The sequence below is a fragment of the Aquarana catesbeiana genome, linkage group LG02 (genome assembly GCF_042186555.1).
Source record: "Aquarana catesbeiana isolate 2022-GZ linkage group LG02, ASM4218655v1, whole genome shotgun sequence".
Taxonomy (NCBI): domain Eukaryota; kingdom Metazoa; phylum Chordata; class Amphibia; order Anura; family Ranidae; genus Aquarana; species Aquarana catesbeiana.
In genome coordinates, this window is record NC_133325.1 from 700814717 (window position 1) to 700836758 (window position 22042).

The window sequence follows — 22042 nt, forward strand, 5'->3', positions numbered from 1 at the left end:
AGAAAAGAAAGAGGGCGCACCAACCTAGTGCATTACCACTGATAAACTTTAATGCAGCATAAAAACAGTAAAAATTATACTCACAAACCAGCTAATAAACCATTGCCCGCTTAGGCTCTGAAGAAAGGGGTGCTCCCCCGATACGATACGCATGCGCGATACGCATAAGCCATCAGCCATTTGCGCTGGTCTGATCCTCTCGGCAACAGGTCCTGGGGTGTCGATCCACAGAAACAGCGCTTTTGCGCCCTTTCGAAAGCTATCTTTATTAGCTCGTTTGTGAGTATAATTTTTACTGTTTTTATGCTGCATTAAAGTTTATCAGTGGTAATGCACTAGGTTGGTGCGCCCTCTTTCTTTTCTGTTTACTAGCACAATATGGCATAAACCTGAAGGGGCCCCAATTACAAAAAAATATTATAGAGTTTAATACCGCTTTAAAGACTCCTCCTATCTTTTAGATACATTGCAACATTGCTATTTAAAACCAAGTTATATTTGGTTATCATTGGATGTCAGTTCAAGTTATACTGTACATCCAAACCTCATAGGATAAGACTCAAAGCATCAGTTTATTTTCTTTCCACTAACAATAATATCGCTCCCACTATTAATTTCCAACTAAAATTGGTTTGCACTTATTACATACAAAAAACTGGCACAGCAAAAGGTGCTAATTTTGCACCATGATTTGCAAACTTTTTGGTTTTGGGAAAAACAATGCATCTGGTTTAAAAACCCATTTGCAAAACATTTGATTTATCATGGGAGCTAAAAAAGATGACGTGGTTATCATCTGGGAGCATTGGAATTTATTTCATCCTCTGTTTAAAGAGGAAGTAAACCCTGATGGGTTTTACTTCCTCTTTTACTCGCTGCAAAGCCTTCAAATGAAAAGCATAATGGGCTAGTATGCATCACATACTAGCCCATTATGTGCCACTTATCTGCAAAAGAATCCAGCAATGTCCCCTGTGTAGGCAGCGTCCATCTGCTGACCCCTCTTCCTTCCGGCCCGCGGACTCCGGCTCTGATTCGCCGGAGCCGCGTGACGTCACTCCCGCGCATGCGCACGGGAGCCGCGATTAGCGGCACAGGCTAGGGAAGAAACGGCACTTAGTTTCTTCCGCGCGCATGCGCCGTTGGAATTTTCTGCGGACTATAAGTGAATATCTCCTAAACAGTGCACGTTTAGGAGATATTTATACTACCTATAGGTAAGCCTTATTCTAGGCTTACCTATAGGTAGAAGTCCAAAAAGTGGGTTTACAACCACCTTAATATTACAACAATAATCTACATAATATTAATTTTACATAGTGTATGTAGCAGTTGTTTATAGTGTCTGGATTTGGAGTTATCCTCGGATATGACGGACAAAAAAATCTTGGAAGAATCACTTTAACCACTTCAACCCCAAAAGAATCCCCCCCACCCCCTTAATGAACAGGCCATTTTTTGCGATATGGCACTGCGTTGCTTTAACTGACATTTGCACGGTCGTGCGACACTGTACTCAAACAAAATTGATATCCTTTTTTTTCCCCACAAATAGAGCTTTCTTTTGGTGGTATTTGTTCACCTCTGCGTTTTTTTATTTGCTCTATAAACAAAAGAAGGCCGACAATTTTGAAAAAAAAAACATTTTTTACTTTTTGCTATAATACATATCCTCAAAAAAATGTAAAAAAACAAATTTATTTATCAGTTTAGGCCAATATGTATGCTGCTACATATTTTTGGTAAAAAAAATCCCAATAAGCGTATATTGATTGGTTTGCACAAAAGTTATTACGTCTACAAAATAGAGGATTGATTTACATTTTTTGATTTTTTTTTTTACTAGTAATGGCGGCGATCTGTGACTTTTAGCAGGACTGCGACATTGCGTGACCCTAAGTGACAATTTTTGGTGACCAATGACACCAATACAGTGATCAGGGCTATAAACAATGCACTGATCACTGTATAAAAATAAGGGGGAGTTGGGACTTTAAATGAAGCACAATTAAGTGCCTCCATCCCGGTAATTGGTACATACAAAGGGAAAATTGGGACTCTGAATGAAGCGCTTGGATAGTGTTTAAATTTCACCATGGAATACTTATTGATTAAAATAAATATACAGACAATAAAAAGTATTCATTTCATATACATGGCATAAGCATAGTAAAAAAGTACACGTACAGCAGCACATGATTCTGGTAGTAAATAGATTGAATAGTATAGCATAGTAATGTCAGCGACAACATGCCCGATAACAACAAAGTGTACCCACATGGTAGATATGCATCCACTAAATAGGAAAAAGTAGTATAGTTGAGTAAATCAAATAGTAATAAAATAAGTATGATTCCGTATGAGATGTAGCTGTGGCATAAAATCAAAGCTCGACCCATTTTGTGGATGTTTTTCCACTCATTAGGAGCTGATGCGGCCAAAATTCCTATGGAATGTATATAGAAATATAATGAAACATACTATCCATATAAAGGAGTCCAAAGGTGAATGAACATTTAATGTGTATAGATGGTTAACCAAACACACTCACCCACTCAGACAGCGAGTGCAGTGCGCGGTGGTGGGCACAAGGTGGGCCAGGAGCATGGTCTCTCCACGGGAGCTGAGGCGGCATATATATGGATGCGACACTGGGCAGAGTGGGGACGTACAAAATGTGACGGAGTGTCTCCACAAACAAGGATGTAGTGTATTTGTTGAAACAAACATATCTGGGAACAGAATATTAAATATGTGTATAGTTTATTATAGTAGTATTATGTGAATGATAATAATTAATAGTGAACCCAGTAAGTTCCAGGAAAAATGATGACAGAATTGTGCAAAAAGATATTAAAAGTCTGTGTTTAAAAGTGGATAGTATTTGAATGAATGTAAAAGTTGCAAGGATTAAGTAAAAGTGTCACTAAAAATTGTGAGTATAGAGTTGCAAGTGAAGAGAGAATGAAAAGTGTGACAAGAAACTGAGAAAAAAAAATGTGAAAAACAGGGTCACCAATAAAAAGGAGATATCTGAACCAGGAAAACACAAAAAAATATATTAAAAAAAAATACAAGAAAAAACTCACCCAAAGTATTGGGTGAGTTTTTTCTTGTTTTTATATATATTTTTTGTTTTGTTTTTTCTTGGTTCAGATATCTCCTTTTTTTCCCCTGTTTTTCAATTTTTTTTTCTCAGTTTCTTGTCACCCTTTTCATTCTCCTTTCACTTGCAACTCTATATAAGGCTGGGACGCCAATGTACGCCCTCCCAGGGTTATCCGACCGCGCTGCAGCCGTCATTCGGCTATAGCGCGGTCGGCAAGCAGTTAAAACATATGTTCTTTAAAATGCACTTACATTTATTGTGATTTAAATCAGCACTGAGCAAACCAGCCAGCCAAATACGTTATACTGTAACTGCGCCGCTGCTCTGCTCTCTTCCTTGAGTCAGCATGTGCTCCAATTGGTGGATGTGACATCAGACCAGAAGTCCCGCTCCTTTGCATTTTCTTATTCACCAGACATTCCCAGGAAGCATATATAGATATGATTCTTTTAATCACAGGACTTCGCCTTTAAAGTGTCACTAAGCCCACATCATAAAAAAATGCTATATTACATGCTGTTCATACAGATTCAATTTTTGTATGCTGAAAAAAAACTGCTTGACCCTGCTCTCTATCTCCACCTTCTTTTCATGTCCCCAATTAAGCTAAGGATTTTACAGCTGTGGTGGTAACTCTGCACATGCTCAGTTTTCAGTGAGTTTCTATGCTGGGCATATCCTCCCTATCACATCTAAGAAGCCCATGTGACTATAGTCATACATGTGCGCGTATACATAGTGGTAAATGACAGCCCATTCCCTTCCTCTTCCTGCATGCCCAGCTCAACACAATGGGGGGCAGGATATTACATGTAGATTGATGGTGGCTTCACCTCCATCTTATTCTAAGACACAGACTGGAGGGGCGTGACACAGCCTGTGACTGGCAGGAATTGTCCCACACCATCTTATTCACACAAAATAATAAAAATTTGATTTCAAATATATATTTCTATGAAGATTTTAAACAGTTTATTGATATTTATTTAATTATATTTACTCTGTATTCCAAAGACTGTTTTTTTTTTTAACAGCTGTATCTCGATTAGGAAAAAGGTACTTAGATGTTTTGTTTTTTTTATTAAAATAATTACAGTGCTACAATCTACATACAGAAATAGAAGGGACAATGTAAATTAAACATTGTGTGTTTAGTATCACTTTAAAGCTGTCACTTAAATTGTGGACACTTTGCCGAGCACAGTGTATATCATTTTTAAGGATACAATAAAATAACATTTTTAATGGTTTATAACACGCAGGAGTATGTGTCATACACAACAGCTGGGCCATCTTAATTTATTTATTTTAATGTATTATTGCTGTTAGGTTTTGTGTAAATGTCCTCTTTTATAACAAAAAATTTATTTTTACATGCATTGCTGGTTATTTTATTTATATATTTAAAAAAAAAAAAAAAAGTGAGTTGGACTTTAATAAGCTTACAACAAATTTGGGAGATAATTTACTTCCCTGATTATTTTAGTTTTGATTTGGAGAACCTTCTAAAATCGCTGTCATGATATCACTGATGCACAAAGTATGCTGTGTCTTTCTAACAATTGTGTTATTTGTCTTCTAAATCCTCAAAACACAAAGCCTGGGGGTTCAGATATTTAATTGTTTTTTTAGCATGTCTTCGATAACAATGATCTTTAGTTTTTCCTTGTTTATCCTGCAGCACTGGTAACTCTTATTGAAGATGGTGACAGCACTAGGAATGAAACCAGTTCATACACAAAACGCTGTTGTAAAGCAGATCCGGGCTCTTACAACAGCTTGTACTACACCTGCCAAGAGCTGTTTAAATTTGCCATCGGAATGGGAGACCTGGAGTTTACTGAGAACTACAAGTACAAGACCATATTTGTCTTCCTACTGATTACATACGTCATTCTAACCTACATCCTCCTGCTGAACATGCTCATAGCTCTGATGGGGGAAACAGTGAACAAGATTGCTCAGGAGAGTAAAAGCATCTGGAAACTGCAAGTACTGAAGCTTTTCAATAATTTCCAGCAAAATAGCATTAATTATCTGTGATGCTTTTTATAAATCTGTTTTTCTATTTTTTTCTATTTGAAAAAAACAACTTAAAACTCCAAGTGAAGCTACCTGTGCAGGGGAGCACACTTGTATGAATAACAAAGTGAGGGTTGACATTTACAATGGTGAACAATTGGCTTATGTAACAGCCCGCTTCCTTCCAGGACAAGCTCTGAGCTGCCTTTTTATAATTAAAGTGGTGTTCCGGACGAAATTATTCTTTTTAAATAAAAATACCATTATAATACACAAGCTTAATGTAATCTAGTAAAGTTAGTCTGTAAACTAAGGTCTATTTTGTTAGTTTATAGCAGTAGTTTGTTATTTTATAAACTTACAGCAGGCCATGGCCATCTTAAGTGTGGGCATCTGAAGCCAGACTGTATTTCTTCCTGGATCTCATCCTTGCAGATCTCGCACATGCTCAGTGCAGCACAAGCAGTGTAATAGGTTTCAGGTCAGGTTTCCATAGCAACAGCAGTGTCAGAAGAAGTTGCCGCCCCTTCCCAGAAGGCATTGCAAACAGGAAATGATGCGATGGGCCGCGGCCAGGGAGGAGGAAGTGAAAAATGAATACAGCAGATATATAGTAAGTGCTGAGAAAAAAAAGAAAAAAATATCCAATTCGTTTACAGTGCATGGTTTAGTGAGGGATGCTGAAGAGTTGTAAAAGTGGGTGGAACTCCACTTTAAGGAATTCAGAGGGTTGGGTGCGTAGGTATATAAGAGCGTTGGGTCTGAGTCTTATGGTTGGAAGTAGGGGAACGTGGGGGGTCATATCCACTGCTGTGGATGGATTAAACAGCCAATGAGCCCACAAATTGCAAAATTTCTTTTTTCCAATGTAGTGTAATACATTTACTGGCGTAATAAAGTAGCAGGCCTAAGAGTGCAACCGTGGTGGCCATGTGCTCCACCAGGCTATGATGCGTTTTATAGAGTAACATTCCATTTTATACTACTTATGTGCAACTTTTTAATGGTTAGATTGTAGTGCTTTCTTTTGTTTTATGAAAAGGAGGTCTTACTTAAAGGAAACCTGTAATAAGAGAAATATACTCTACAAGCTGCCATTGCAGACCTCATTCTGAAAATGCTAGTTGCCTGTCTCTGTCTGTAATACTTTCAGTATATCCAATTAAGTCAAAGTTAAGTCAGAACTCTTTATCTGTATTCTGGGTTTGTTATTCAGAAGGTATTGAACCTTCTTGCTTTGTTTTTCTTCGAATCACTGCACATGCTCTCTGTTCAAAGCTGAACTCTAGGGAAAATGTAAAAACTAGCCTTGCAGTGGGGCTCCCCCCCCTCAGTGCAAGGGTAAATTATAATTTTTGTTTAAGGTACCTTATCTCTCACTCACGAAGACTCCTCCTTTCTGTGTAGCCAGTTACTTCTCTTCAGCACTCCATTCATCGGTTAAACTCTGATGTCATAACATGCAATGTAGGACCAGCAGTCCTCCTTTGTAAGTGAGGATGCAGATGGCCGCATATAACCCAGGGTGTCAGAGGTGTGATGCTTCTGGGTTTCTTAGCTCAATGGTAGTGACAAAACAGTGAGTTTACTCCACGCCAGATATAGTTTTCAAGGCTTTCCTGCCCACTTTTATTTAAAAGAAAGTCAAAATTCATACAGGCATGTCTTCCCGCACAGGGGGTTCTCACCATCACTATGAATCAAACAAAACATTTAGCCTCCTGGCTTTCGTGTGGCAGCTTTACTGCTTGTCAGAAACCATGAATTCAGACAAAGACAGAAGTAGAGTTAAATCACACTTGTTTAATAATAAAAGTAAAAAGAACAAACGTAGTCAAAACATAGCCAGAGTTCAGTAACCGGAACAGATAGTCAGCCAAGCCAGAAGTCAGGGATCAGAGTAGTGGAACAGCAAGCATGATCTGGAGCCAGAAGGGATGTCAGCAAAGCCAGTATTTAAACAGGAACGCAGGAGATGTTTCTTGTGATGTTGACCAAGGCAAAGGCAGAGACCCTCTGGACTGGACAGCTTAAGTAGGCAGGACTGACAAGCAGGATATGAACAACAGCTGAGTAACTGCGGAGAGAGATGGGAGCTGGCAATTAGCCGACAGCTGAGCGGGCCAGCGCAGAGAAGGAAGGGCTGACACTGCTCCAAGTACCTCTTCAGAGTCCTTCTGACCATAAAACACAACCCAGTGTTTATTTACAGATGCTGCACCCCAGCTCTGCATCTTCCTTACAGCTTCCTAACTGCCCCGTCTCTAATGGACTCTCTCTACAGCTTCTTAGCTGCTCTGTCCCTCATGGACTCTCTCAGGCTCGGACCTTGGCCTGTCCTGACCTTGACACCATGGTGCACACCAGCACCTCTCACAGCTCTCGTCACACGCTGACCTTATCAAGAGGATGGGGCTCTGAGCTCTTATTCTGGCTCTCATATGAAGCCAGTACACATGTGTGCCATTATTGTATTTGCTTCTTATAAACCCTAGCGTAAACCACCACATTAAATAGTGACACAAGGTCACCCTGCCACAGAGGTAACAAGAAAATGCCAGCTGTCAGGGGAGCGAGAGATAAGATGAGTAAAACTTCCTTTTAGTATTTACCTAGAGAAAAATGAGCATCTAACCCTTGCAAAGTGGGAGAAGCCCCACGCAAAGGTGGGTTTTAATTTTCTCTGGAATTCAGCATTCTCTACCCTTTTCACAAGCGAATAATCACTTTTTATCTGTACTTGTTCCTGTTGGCATATCTAACTAAACATTGGTGACAATTATACATTATATTATTATTAGTGAAAGGAAAAGTCATTTTGACCAGTCAACTGTTTGCTTTATTTTGTTAAAGCCTAAGTTTACCTACAAAAAAAAAATACAAAAAAGAATACAAAATAGTAGAAATCTTCAGTCCTCCGATGGGGGTGGAGTAGGGGGCAAAGTATGGGAACAGGGTGGGGACAAACTGTGGGAGTGTCAATATTGCACTAAGAGTGGGAGGGGCTTAAAACTTGACCCCATGTATAGAGTGCAGGGGTTTAGGTCAGGTAATACATAGTACATAGTGCAGTGGTGGGTAATATGGGTAATGTATATAGTATATATACACATTTATACAGCCACATACATACATACTGTACATACATACTCATACATACTCATACAAACACATACACAGTCAATAACTTACCACTTTGGTGGTATTGTTGGTATCTTCCCTGTTCCTGCCAGCCGAAAGGCCTAAAGGCAACAGCAGTTTTTATGCTTCCACCCTGGGGGTAGCTCGCTCATCTCTGTTCACTTTGCACCCACACAGCTATTCCTTCTCTCCCACCCCCTTCCACTCCTGGCAACTGGTGAATGCAGGGTGGCTCACAAAATGACATTGCACTTGATGCATTTTGTTTACATCTCTGGAATAGGAATTTCTAATATTAATCGACTCCAGTAATGACCCACCAACAGGAGCAAAATTGTGGCATTCCTGGGTCAATTCAGTAGAGTCCCAGGTATGGAAACTGGGAGAAAATGTGAAACACTCTGTTAGAAATCTATTGTAATCAAGTTCAAAGTATTGACTGACAGCATATAACAATAGAAGAGTGCACATTGATAACATCATTAGTACTGTATGTGTCTTCTCCATCACTGACTTAACACAAGTTAGGTGGGGGGGGGGGGGTCATGTTGTTGGTGATCATGCTGTATTGTTTAACTGCATTAGACAATAGTCAACTTGGGTACAACCAGCCTGCTGGATTTTACATAGGATTTTTGCTAGCAGCTATTATAGCCGCTAGCAGTATTCACTGTGTTTTCCTGCAGTGGACAGCTTCCCCCACTGGGATAACACAATGGCTCCACAGGAGGGATTCCCCTGTCAACACTGTCTATGTTGATGGAGAAATCAAGTGGTTGCAGGAAAGAAATTTGGTCCGTCTATGACTGGCGATACAAATTATTTGGAACATTACCAGTTCATATATTTGCAGTTCAATTCTGTATGTAGCTGTTTGTCTGCAGTTCAGTGTTAATTATTAGGTACTCAATGGGCAAGGTAGCCCAGGATTGTCTAGATGTGGGGAATTTGACCACAAGTCTATAAACCTTTCTTTGAAAATAAAAGCATGTATTTAGACAAGGTAAGACGAGTCCTCGTTAAAATTGTCATTACACACTGAGCAGGTCTTCAGTATTTTATTAAGCAAATATATTTATACTTAGTCTAATATGTATTCTTTTTTTCTACAGAGGGCGATCACTATATTGGACATTGAAAAAAGTATGTTGACCTACTTCACAAACAGATTCAGATCTGGAAAATCTGTCCTGGTGGGAGTAACGCCTGATGGCAAAGAGGATTACAGATGGTGTTTCAGGTAAATTTAGTTTTATATAACATCTGTCATTAACTGAAACCATGGATTTTAAAAATAGAATACTCACCTTCCCACAAAAGTATTGCAGCATTTGACATAATGCTGTTGCAGTGCAGAATCTGCTTCAACAAAATAATGCACCTGGAAGCTGGCAAACAAGGTGGCAATCAGGTGTTGCTCATTCTCTTTTGTTCTTCTTTGGCAGTGGACAGTCTTCAATGATGTAGAGAGGCAAGTTTGACAGGTGGCACCGCCTGCCAAACTCGCCCACTGAGATTAATGGGGCTGCACAGCAACTGCAAGCCAAGCGCATGGCTCGTAGTTAAGGCATGGTTCTGCAATATAAAATTACAGTTTGGCAGAGGGAAGAAAGCCGATTAGCTGCAGTCGCTGATTGACAAAAGTTTTCCAGCTTTTCCTTTTGACAGAAGTCGATCTAACAATCGACTTCTGTTGAAAAGGGATGGCCACGCACAGATCAAAATTTGGCCAGTCCCTGCTGAACTAGCTGATACAGTATTTGATCTGTCTATAGCCAGCTCGAGGCTTTGTCGGCCTTGAAAGAGTTAACACTCGCTACCTGCACCAGCTACATTGACAGGCACACTCGCCAGAGTTTAAGAAAAGCTTAAAAAATGTATTTATAAAATGCTATATTTAGGGAATATGAGAGCAATAGAATGCAACATTTAAAGCAGGGGTTTCAAACTGGTGGCCCTCCTGCTGTTGCAAAGTTCCATCATGCCTCTGCCTGTGGGAGTCATGCTTGTAACTGTCAGCCTTGCAATGCCTCATAGGACTTGTAGTTTTGCAACAGCTGGAGGGCCGCCAGTTTGAGACCCCAGATTTAAAGGGTATGGTATTGTAAGCCTTAACTTCTACTTTAACTCTTTACATTTACTGCATGTTATGTGGGAAAGATTTTTGCTTGGAAATATGCTTTTCTTTCAGTGAAAACACTGCTCCCTGCCCTCACGCTCCAGTTTACTGTTCTGGCATAGCCATGTACCAGTCACAACTTCAGCACATGCATCCCCACACTTATATTGTGAAGGAGAGGGAGTGTGTTAGCCCAGTTTTGGTACTTAGTCCTGATTACTGAGTGCAACAGCTCTGACTTTGTTTCTTATTGGACATACTTAGACATCCTGCATAACTGCTGTAACAGGAAAGTGGAGGTAAGTCCAGGAAAATAGAAGAACTTGTTAGTACAATGTCTATACAGTATGTGTCTGCATATTTTTTTTGTGATTTCAGCTGAGTTGTAGTCTGATAGTCTGTAGTAGGGAATAGGTTGTCCAGTTACATTATATGTTATAGTTTTTTTCCATTTATGGACCATCTATGGTTTCTCTTTAAAGAATTTTTTTTAAGATATATTAGTAAACTACATACTGACCAGTACCCTGAAATACTATCTCCCCATAAGTACTGTGTAGACCTCTGGACATAGGGTATACAATTTCCATTTATCATTTCAATGTGGGCTTCTATATCTGTTGTGGATGTGTAGGTACTTGGGTAACCTTGAATCTGGGAAATCTAACGCTGGGCATCTAACGATGAGCATCCTAATGTATTTTTGAAGGTCCTTGTGATCTTACAGCTTAACGCATGGGTCTTTCTCAGATGCCAAGGCAATGATTGAGACATTTTTATTGTGGGCTTATTTTGTGGTCTGATAATCATTTTGAAAAAACACATTCTTTCTTTCTCCTGAAAAAGTACTTACAAAATATGTCAAGATCAACCCTACTATCAAACAGCCACAACAATTCTGTAGATGTAAAAATATATGGGATGGTGCTTGTTGGGAGATGGAGGGATTTTGTGATTAGGATGCTTTGTAAGACTATGTCAGCCTTATGCCCCGTACACACGGTCGGATTTTCCGACAGAAAATGTGTGATAGGACCTTGTTGTCAGAAATTCCGACCGTGTGTGGGCTCCATCACACATTTTCCATCGGATTTTCCGACACACAAAGTTTGAGAGCTTGCTATAAAATTTTCCGACAACAAAATCCGTTGTCGGAATTTCCGATCGTGTGTACACAAATCCGACACATGCTCAGAATAAATAAAGAGAAGAAAGCTATTGGCTACTGCCCCGTTTATAGTCCCAACGTACGTGTTTTACGTCACCGCGTTCAGAATGATCGGATTTTCAGACAACTTTGTGTGACCGTGTGTATGCAAGACAAGTTTGAGCCAACATCTGTCGGAAAAAATCCATGGATTTTGTTGTCGGAATGTCCGATCAATGTCCGACCGTGTGTACGGGGCATTAGTGTGGATACTGTTGTCTATTAATGCCTTAAAAATTATTTTCCTTGTTATCTGTTATTACAAAGGGATGCAAGAGTTATTACCTCCTGTTCTCCGTAGAATCCTGCATACTAACATTTGACTTTATCTGTTTCTGTTCAAAATGAAAGAAAACTTAGACATATTTTAGTTGCAAACTGTATACATTTTCTCATATGCATGCAGAGTTGATGAGGTAAATTGGACCAAGTGGAACTCAAATTTAGGAATAATCAATGAAGATCCTGGAAATTGTGGAATGATGAAAAGCCCTCTAAATACTTCATTTCGAATAACAAGAGGTAACACAGACTGAGATGATGAGTTTTATATTGGCTATATGTATCTCTGTTATAATAATTACCGTACAATCACATGTACAGACAAATGTGAATTTGATCCGGTACAAATGAAGTAAGCTTAGCCTAATGCCTGTGAGGTCTGTACACGGTTTAGATGAGGCCACAAAAGTCTCTTTTTGGTGTTCAACAATATCTACTCAGGCAGTGCAAGGCTTGTAAAGCTGAAGCTTAATGGTTCATATTTTGTTCTACCTGGTTCCTCATTTTCTCCCCCATCAAAATACTATTTAAATGTTTAAATTAAACCTTTCCATTTTCATTTCATATCTTATTTTATTCCCCATGATATTATCACTCTATGCTTCTCTATACCTGCAATTCAGGCAGATCATGTTTGGTGGAAGGGGCTGGCGTGTTTTTTTTACACTGTTGGTGTTCCTGGAAACATCAAAGCATTTTGCCCCAGTACTCCTCTCAAGAGCTCTCAGCCCTGATGCAAGGCTGTTGGTAGGAGCTATGTGAATATAAAAATGCCTTGATGAGTGAATGTCAGGTTGGAGGCCATAGGTGTGGACAGCCTATTACATTAGGGTATGCACCCCAAAGCTCAAACATACATGCCTTTCTCTGCAGCATCAGCTGCATTGGACAGTGAATGAATGGGAAGTGCTCTGTGGTGAGTGGCTTCCTGTTCATTCACAAACTGAAGCATAGTAAACACAGTTTACTATGCTTCAGTCATGACTGAACACATTGAGTGAGTGTGTTCACTGTGTTCATTTAGAAAAGGAAGGGCTTGGTAAATTACATATTGGCATATTAAAAGGGGGAAGCCTGGGCAGTAGGGGGAGTCAGGGCTGCCCAGGCACACCCCCTGCGCACGCCAACCTTGGAGGCATTCCCAGGCAGACTGCTCTTTCATGCACACCACTCTAGTTAACGCCTACATATGTTGTTGAGTCTCCATGATTAAAAGAACTGAAATCCAATAAATAAAAGAGGTAAGTCAGGGACAGTAGGGCTTGGGAGGAACATGCTAGATGATGCTGGACTTCATCCAGCCAGGAAATGGAGTGGGCTCTTTCTGACTTATTGAAGCTTGTAATGCACACTATGAGAAGTGAACAGTGTCCAGTGAAATCAGAGTAAGCCATTTCAGTACAGAAGATGAACCTGCGCAACTACCCAGGACTAAAAGAAAGGTATGAGTTCAGCTTTATAGCTTCATACTTTTAAAATGGAAAAACAGCATCTACCTAATTTGCCATTTATTATTATGTCTCTCATTTATGCAAGATCAGCACAATTCAATATACATTCATTCTTGCATAAATGTTGTATATAAAGGAGACTATAGAAACATTGCTAAGGAGATACTAATTGTGGAGAAGAGAAACTGCACCAAGTTATAAGGCATATAAGTTAAAACACGGTTTAATGTGTCAGTGTATGGTAAAATTGCAACATACTGAATATACACTATAGGTTGTTTCCACTGCAAGATGAAACCTTTCCTATTATAGAAGTGTGAGCTCAAAGGATGCACCTTTTGACAAAAAATAATAAATGCACAATTTTTTGCAGGTAAAAAAAATGTGCATTTTTTTTTTTTTTTTTTGCAGGAGCCTTTAAAGCATTGCACCAGCAATCAGCAGATCCCTGATGCCATGCAGGTCTCCTTCAGATCTGTCGGTGTATCTGCTTGCTTGTACCTTGTACGAGGAAGCCGCTACTTGCTGACAAGGTAGAATCAATGAACTACCACGGTGCAGTGGTAGTTCATTGAGAACTCCAAGCCAATAGAAGGTCCCCCGCTAGCAGTCAAAATGGGGGAGCAGGGGTCAGTCCTTCCATAACATGTTACATGTTACACCCTGAATATGGATGTAACATGTAACATGTTATGAAAGGTGAACTTATCCTTTAAATATTTAAGTTCCAAAGACCTGACAGACTTCAAGAAATACATTTATTAGACCAGAGCTTTATCTGATATACATGGAGCTGTGTCCTGAGGTTGTCTGCTTGGTGCAAGCGCCACTCAGAGAATGCTTTGCATGTACTGAATGCAAAGCGTTCTCTGATTGGAGGAGGTGGTGAGATGGAGCAGTAACAGTAGTGAAAGAAATGACTTACTAAAGTAAAGAAAACTTGTTACTCTGCAAAATGAATTTTAACTTAAACTAGTGAATAACATGATGCTGCGTTCAATTCAAGCTGAATTTCAGGAATTCAGCAACTTTTCAAAAAGTGCAGGCGCAATATGAGTTAAAGCGATTGTAAACCACGGATGCTAAAAAAAAGAAAAAAAAAGGCAGTGGCTTAATGTACTAATATGCATCACACACTAGCACATTATGAAATATTCACCTCAGGCCTGCCCTGAAAGTCTTGGGAGGGGGTGGACATGGCCTTCTGGCTTGGTTCACCCTCTCTCATGGGGTCTCCCTTCAGGGGAGTCCCAACGAGTACTTGGGGTGTCTGTTTCGGCAGTCTCTCCAGAGAAAGGGGTCCATCTGGTTTCGGCCAGATGGGTCAAGTGTAAGTACCCTTGTCCCCGTCAGGAGCCTAATTCCCCCGGGGGATTCAGGGCAAGGCCCTCTGATTTTAGAGGGCTTGTGTACTCGTTGCACTTTTTTGTGTTTCACTCTATGTGTGTGCACATTTTTTTGGCACAGGGTGAAGTTTTTGAGTGTGTTTCACATGCCATGGGCTTTCAAGAAAAAAAAATATATATATGAAATATTCACCTTGGAACTAAGCCCTCCAGCACTGTAAAGTCACTGCTGAGAGGGCTGACATCTTCTCCCTCTTTCTTTCAGGTTCGCGAGCTCTGGTGCTGTGATTGGCTGGAGCCGCGAAGATTTGAATGCTGTGCATACACGCAGGAGCCTTGGGTTCTAGCACAAATCTCTAAATTTGCCGGACCTTCAGATCACATGCTCCAGTGATGTCACTGGCTGCATGCAGGGTGAATATCTCCTAAACTGTGCACGTTTAGGAGATATTCATTTTACAGTACCTACAGGTAAGCCTTATTATAATCTTACCTGTAGGTAAAAATGACCAAGCTGGGTTTATAACCTCCTTAAGTCCAATTAAATGCATGTTACCTCCAGGACTTATCACTCCTGGAGGATATACTCTGGCTTTGAGAGGAGAGAAGCAAACAGAGCAGCTATGCCCACATTCACAAAATACAAAGGCTTCTGTTAATGGACAGCAGAGGGGAGGGGTAGGCATAGCATTTCCAGGGACTCTGCTCTTGAAGGAACTGAGACTGCAGTGAGCAGCATTGAAGCTCCAGAAATTATCCTCCTGGAGCACAATAAACCTTTCAGATGTGGATATTAGAGATAAGTCTATGAGGCGACAGGTTCCTCGTTAGAATTAACTCATGGTATGCCTGCAGTTTTTACAAAGTCGCTGAATTCCTAGAATTCAGCTTTCAATCAATTAAAGTGTAAGAACAAATCCAGCTTTTTTAGTTTCCCTTGCATATGTCTTGATATGTAAAGTAAACATAATTTCAGCTTTTTTAATAAGCTAAGTGATCATTTTTTACCCCTTTAGTGACTCAACCATAATATGTAATTCCTACGTTCATATATGACTAACTTTACTGCATATGTTATATGCTACCATACATTAGATCAGGGGTGTCCATATTTTTCACCTTCCTGGGCCACATTGGAAGAAGAGGAATTGTCTTGGGTCACACATAAAATACACTAACAATAAGGTTAGCTGATGTGCAGAAAAAGTCGGGCAGATCACAAGTTAATGATCACTGATATACTGTAGATAATGTATCTGAGTAATAAAATTTCATTTGTTTGTAATATTTTTTATTGTAAAAGTAAAAGAGGGCAACATAAAACTATTGTGATATTTGACACTGGTTTTGATAAACAAATGGATCAATATCTGGTTTGATGGATGTAGTAACAAGTCTCAATGAATTCTCAAGGTGCTCATCAGATATTTTGGTTCTAATTTTGCCCTTTGTGTGCTTCACCCTTGAAAATAGTTACTTACAAATATAGGTGCTGAAAGCTGATGACATGAATAAGGCGTGATTGTGAAGAGTGAGATATTTTTCTTTGGGAAGATGGGAGACACTGTCAAATTTTTCTTCGGTTGCATGTGTTCACTAAGTGGAACTGCATTTTTACAAAGAAATTAAAAAAATCATAATTTGTAACAGCTTGCCGATCAGCGCACGCCGATGTACGTCGGCAGAATGGCACTGGCAGGCAAAAGGGTGTACAGGTACGTCCCCTTTAAGAAGCGGTGTTGCAAGCGCGTGCCCGCCGGGTGCCCGCAGTCGTCTCACGGAGAGGAAGAACGGGGAGATGCTTATGTAAACAAAGCATTCCATTTTCTGCCTAGTGACAGGACAGAGATCACAGCTCTCTGTGATCGAGAGCAGTGATCAATGTCCTGTGTGTTCAAACCCAGCCCCCTCATAGTTAGAATCACTCCCTAGGACACACTTAACCCCTTCACTGCCAGCGTCATTTACACAGTAATCAATGCATTTTTAATCGCACTGATCGCTGTATAAATGACAATGGTCTCAAAAATGTGTCAAAAATGTCCGATGTGTCCGCCATAATGTCGGTCCCGATAAAAATCACAGATCGCCGCCATTACTAATTAAAATAAAAATGCTATAAAACTATCCCCAATTTTGTAGATGCTATAAATTTTGCGCAAACCAATCAATATACGCTTATTGCGATTTTTTTTTTTTTTACCAAAAATATGTAGAAGAATACATATCAGCCTAAACTGAGGAAAAAAAAATTTTTTATATGTTTTTGGGGGATATTTATTATAGCAAAAATTTAAAAAGAATGCTTTTTTTTCAAAATTGTCGCTCTTTTTGTGTAAATAGCGCAAAAAATAAAAACTGCAGAGCCGATCAAATACCACCCAAAGAAAGCTCTATTTGTGGGAAAAAAAGGACGTCAAGTTTGTTTGGGTACAGCGTCGCACGACCGCGCTATTGTCAGTTAAAGCGACGCTGTGCAGAATCGCAAAAAACGCTCTGGTCTTTGGGCAGCCAAATGGTCCGGGGCTGAAGTGGTTAAGTAAGTTTACAATTTTTTGTTGGACTCCATTCTTTGCCATCTTGAGCTGCATGCAGCCTGTGGGTCACAGCTTGTACACCCCTACATTAGATAGTTTGCCTTTAAATATAAATGATTAAAATATTTTAGTAGTTTATAGACTCCCATAAAAAAATAAACACAGTGATATATACTTGCATTTATATTTTAGGTAAAACATGGAAAACCCTAGTACCACACATCAGGGAATTTAGTATCAAAGGAAAAAGAGTGAAAGAACCTGGAGAAGTCAATGTGCAGCTACAATCCATATCAGAGGCTTTGGCCGAACATGAATCCTTTGAAGATGGGACAACAAAGCCACTGTAAACTGACTAGGCTGATGTTTTCTTTGCAGTGTCAGTCTACAAAATATGACATTTCTTGATATATTGTGATTTATAAAGGCTGTGTACAGACTGATACTTACCTGCAACAGTGTACAACTATAGCAAATAATGCCAAGAACAGACTATTCATATTTGTGGTCACTGTGGTGAGCGCAAGTGTCCATACTGCTCAGCTGGATAACACACAGCATAAAATAACACTGTAAGGTCCCACTACACAAACAGAAAATAGATGAGGTGAGTATAGACACTGTGACATTATTGATCCCTACGTGACATCTGCTTGCTGTATACTTGCTTAAGACCCCTTTCACACTGCTCCGGTGTGGTTTCCCTGCAGTGCAGGAGCATTGCAGTGTTTTCGTACTGGTTACCTGCACTTTCCCATAGAGTTCTATTAGATTGGGTGGTTTTGGTGCATTTTCTGAAAGAGCACCAAAGATATAGCATGCAGGAGTTTTGGTGAGCCTGCTTTTGCACTGAGGGTAAATCGGACCAAAGCAGTATGATAGTGCTCTTAGTGTGACCCCAAACTGAAATTGCGGATGCTGTTCAGGCTGTAGGAATTCCAGTCAATAAAGCTGACCACTGTGCAGGCTAGGACAGAGCTCGTCCTGACATCATGGGGATCCCCATAAATAAGCTCCGGGGGTGAAGTGAAACGCATCGGGGGTGTGTACACTTTCTTACCTGGAGTTTGCAGAGATGTGCGGCTCATATGGACATTTTCTTCCCTGTACAATGAATGTGCTCTTAGTCACACTTAGGATTGGAAGAGTTGCAAGTCTATATGCAGCCATACAAAAAAAGAATAATGGTGGTGCCATATCATTGTAATCCACTACCATATACCTTGTGTTAAATTAAATGCTCTTGCCTTTCTTAGTTATTCTATGTGCCCCTGTAAAAAAAACAGTACTCCATGTTATGCAGATTTTCTAGTGATAATTAATGTATTAATGCTGGATATTATATGGAATGTGTCACTGATTAAGCAGTTCAACCATTTTGCAATTGAATTCTTACTTAAAGCCTAACTTTAGTTAAATGTTTTAAGTCAGCACAAGGGACAGGGCTTACATTCAGTGAAAAGTGTTCCTTGTGCTAATGGCTCTTCAGGTGCTGTTGGGGTTAATACAGCTGCTGGACCTGTCATAGGCACTCATCAAGTGTGCTGATTATGCCTGTACCTTTCTGCTCCCCTCCTTCATTCATAGGAGCTGTGCTATAGTGCCCATCTATGAAAAGCACTCTGTGAATGGAGGAGGCAGACCTTTTAGTCACCTACCCCTCCTCCATTCATGGAGCACTTTCATATAGCACAATGGAGGAGGGGGCAGAAAGGGCAGGCATAGTCCACACTCTTGATAAGTGATTGTGCCATGTCCAGTAGCTATATTAACCCCACAGCACTGGAAGATTACTGCTGCTGGGATATGGGGAGTAATGAATTCAAGAGAGCAGCCTTATAGGGATAATAAGGCTATAAGAAGGTGATTGTTCTGCAATTCATTGTAAAAGCCACATATATGTGAAAATGTGCAAAAGAATTATATCATTCGTATTGTAATGGCCGCATTTTACTAATACTGGCCTAATAAAATACATTTGCTTTTCATATACTTTAAGTATAGTGAAACTTAGAGGGTCATGGTCATAGTTGTCCATGCAGATTGATTTTAGAGCTAGCTGAGATACCAGACAATGTCTATAGCCGTACAGTATAACCTGCTTATATTTAGGGGCCTACATAAAAAGGTTGGCAAAATACATTTTCTACTTATGGCTACACTTTGCATTTACCTGTTTACAAATTTATAAAGATTTGAAATATGAAGTTGAAATGTATGTAGTAAAAGATACATTTTATCTGAAAGCTCAGCAAAAAAATGGACATTATACAAAGAAAAGCATTTTTTTTAAGCGTCTTATATACCTATGAACTGTCTTAAAGTGGTTGTAAAACCTCACAAATACCCAGTGAAGTGACTGGCCTCAGGTGATATGCAGAGATTAAACAAATTCTCCTACGTAAGTTTTACCTTTTTTTTGCAGCCCTCTCTTCTCTACATCCGTTCAAAGTGCAGAATTTATACAGCTTGTCTGAACTTTCAGAAAGCAGGGGGCAGAGAGCTGAAGTTACACTCTCCAGGCCTCAGTGAGATATACACCCCTTCAAACAGCATGCAGGAACAGAGTCGAGGCTGTCAATCATAGGCTTTGTGTTGGAGATCCCTCCCGTCACCTTTTTTTCTCTTGGCATCAGGAAAACTTGGCAGAAGTGACTCATGCAGATAGCAGAGGGACCAGGCAGCAGACAGAAATGACACTTAGTGCTCTGGACTGAAACAAGTACACACTATATAAGGGATATGCTTTGTTCATAATTCATTAAAGTTTACAACCACTGGCGCTCCTTTCTTCTTGTATACAATCACTGTAATGAATTTCGGTAAAATTTGGCACAAATTCTTGACAAAAGAACTAGGCATAGGCACTTGACATAAGAACTTAGTAGAGACTAAGGGGAAATTGTAATAGTATTTTTAAATAGGTTTTTCTAGATTATTTTCATTGTTGTTCTAAAAAAGTAAAAACTGAGAAAATGAACAACACTTCATACAGACAAAACTGTTGAAACTGGTATTTTTACATAAGTTGTTAACTTTTATAATTAGGCCCTTTAATTATTAATCAACAAACCTGCTTTTAGACACATGATATATTGAATAACATTTATGGTTGCACGGTTTCATTCTATACTTGTGGGTGTGGAAAACTTACAGTATAACCATTTCTCTACTATTTATATATAAAATGTACTAAGCATGGTTTAACAGATGTGGAGTTTTTGTTGTTGTTAAAAATAACAAACATGTTATACTTACCTCCTCTCTGCAGTGGTTTTGCACAGAGCAGCCCAGATCCTTCTCTTCTCGGGTCCCTCTACGGTGCTTCTGGCCCCTCCCTCCTGTCGAGTGCCCCCACAACAAGCAACTTTCTATGGGGGGACGGAGCCACAGCTCCCTGTGTCCATTCAGACATGGAGCCACGGCCTGGCCCCGCCCCTTTCTGTCCTCATTAGCTGACTGATTTTGTTTGACAGCAGCAGGTGCCAATGGCGCCGCCCTGCTGTCTCAGCCAATGAGGAGGGGAGTCACGGGCTGCTGAGACACTCCTGCAACATCGCTGAATCTAGAGGGACCACAGGTAAGTATTAGTGGGGTGCTGCCAACAGAAGGCTTTTTATCTTAATGCATAGAATGCATTAAGATAAAAAAAAAAAACTTCTGCCTTTACAATCACTTTAATGTAGGAAAATAGGGCTTCTTTGAGGACAATGTTTTTTTAACGATACAGTAGTAGGTAACAAACTTTGAATTTGTTAGTGTAGTTAAAACTGCTAGCACATCTAATACTTCCCCCCAGACTAACAATGCTGCTGTCCAGATGTGTCCCCTGTGCTCCTTCATCCAGAGTGGGGGAATTCCAATAAGGAGGTGTGTTACCGGCCAAGTCACAGGTGAAAATAGAAAACATCCTCAACAAAGAAAACTAAGCCACCATATCTAATGATTGGCAAACAAAAATAGATTACATTTTCGGTTTTGGGTTTAATAGCTCTTTAGACATCAATGGCATTTTATTTATTAGATTTAAAATACTTAGGTCAAAGCTTCCTAAGGGCCTGTCATAAATCATCGCCTAAAATGTATTGCAGCATTTTCTGTCATCACAATACTTTATTCTTGTACATAATTCTCTTTGATTTCCACTCAGTGCTATAGATGGAAGCTCTGTATCCATTTAAGTAAACATTTGAATAGTCCATAATTGTGTAAACTCCTTTAACTACAGAAAGGCAGTCCTTCATAAATTGGATATCTCAGTGGAGGTGCCAGAGATCACCAAATGGAATGCACTATAGGTCTTTAAATTAACGCGTAGTCAAGTATCAACTTAGACATTTTTTTTTTGCTTTTTTTATTAATATATTATTATATATTATTAATTTATTAATATATCACATTTTATTGTTACATTTTCCTACTCGCAATAGCAAGTCCCCAGTTTAGAATGCAAATGGGCATAGATAAAGGGACCAATTAGTTCTTCACCAGCTGCTGGATATCATTGGAAACTTTTTACACTATGCCCCCATTTTACATTGATACGTCTTATTGACACCGACAGTCCCATTGATGTCAAATGAGATGCAGAGACTGCTTCGGCACAGACACAGACGTTTTTTTTTCTATCAAAAAAGTTACAGTGCTACCATAAATAAATGAGCGAATTACAACATTTGAACCTTTGCAAAAAATGCATGTGAAAAATATGGGCGGAACTTCTGGATGACATTTCGCTCTTTGGATAGAACTGATTCCATGTTATGAGATGTATGCCTAATTTGATACGTGCATTGGTTTTACATTTTTAATTAATAAAAAAAAAAAC

The 22042-nt window shown here is 39.6% G+C and overlaps 1 protein-coding gene across 1 annotated transcript in view; it reads left to right on the forward strand.

Moving 5' to 3' along the window:
- Positions 1-20692, forward strand: part of TRPV1 (transient receptor potential cation channel subfamily V member 1) — a 73368-nt gene extending 52676 nt beyond the window's left edge. The window contains exons 13-16 of the mRNA XM_073616910.1: positions 4791-5101; positions 9385-9512; positions 12005-12120; positions 17407-20692. Coding sequence (XP_073473011.1) covers positions 4791-5101; positions 9385-9512; positions 12005-12120; positions 17407-17564 — 713 coding nt within the window. The 3' untranslated portion in view covers positions 17565-20692. The remainder of the gene's footprint in view (positions 1-4790; positions 5102-9384; positions 9513-12004; positions 12121-17406) is intronic.
- The last annotated feature ends 1350 nt before the right edge of the window (positions 20693-22042 follow it).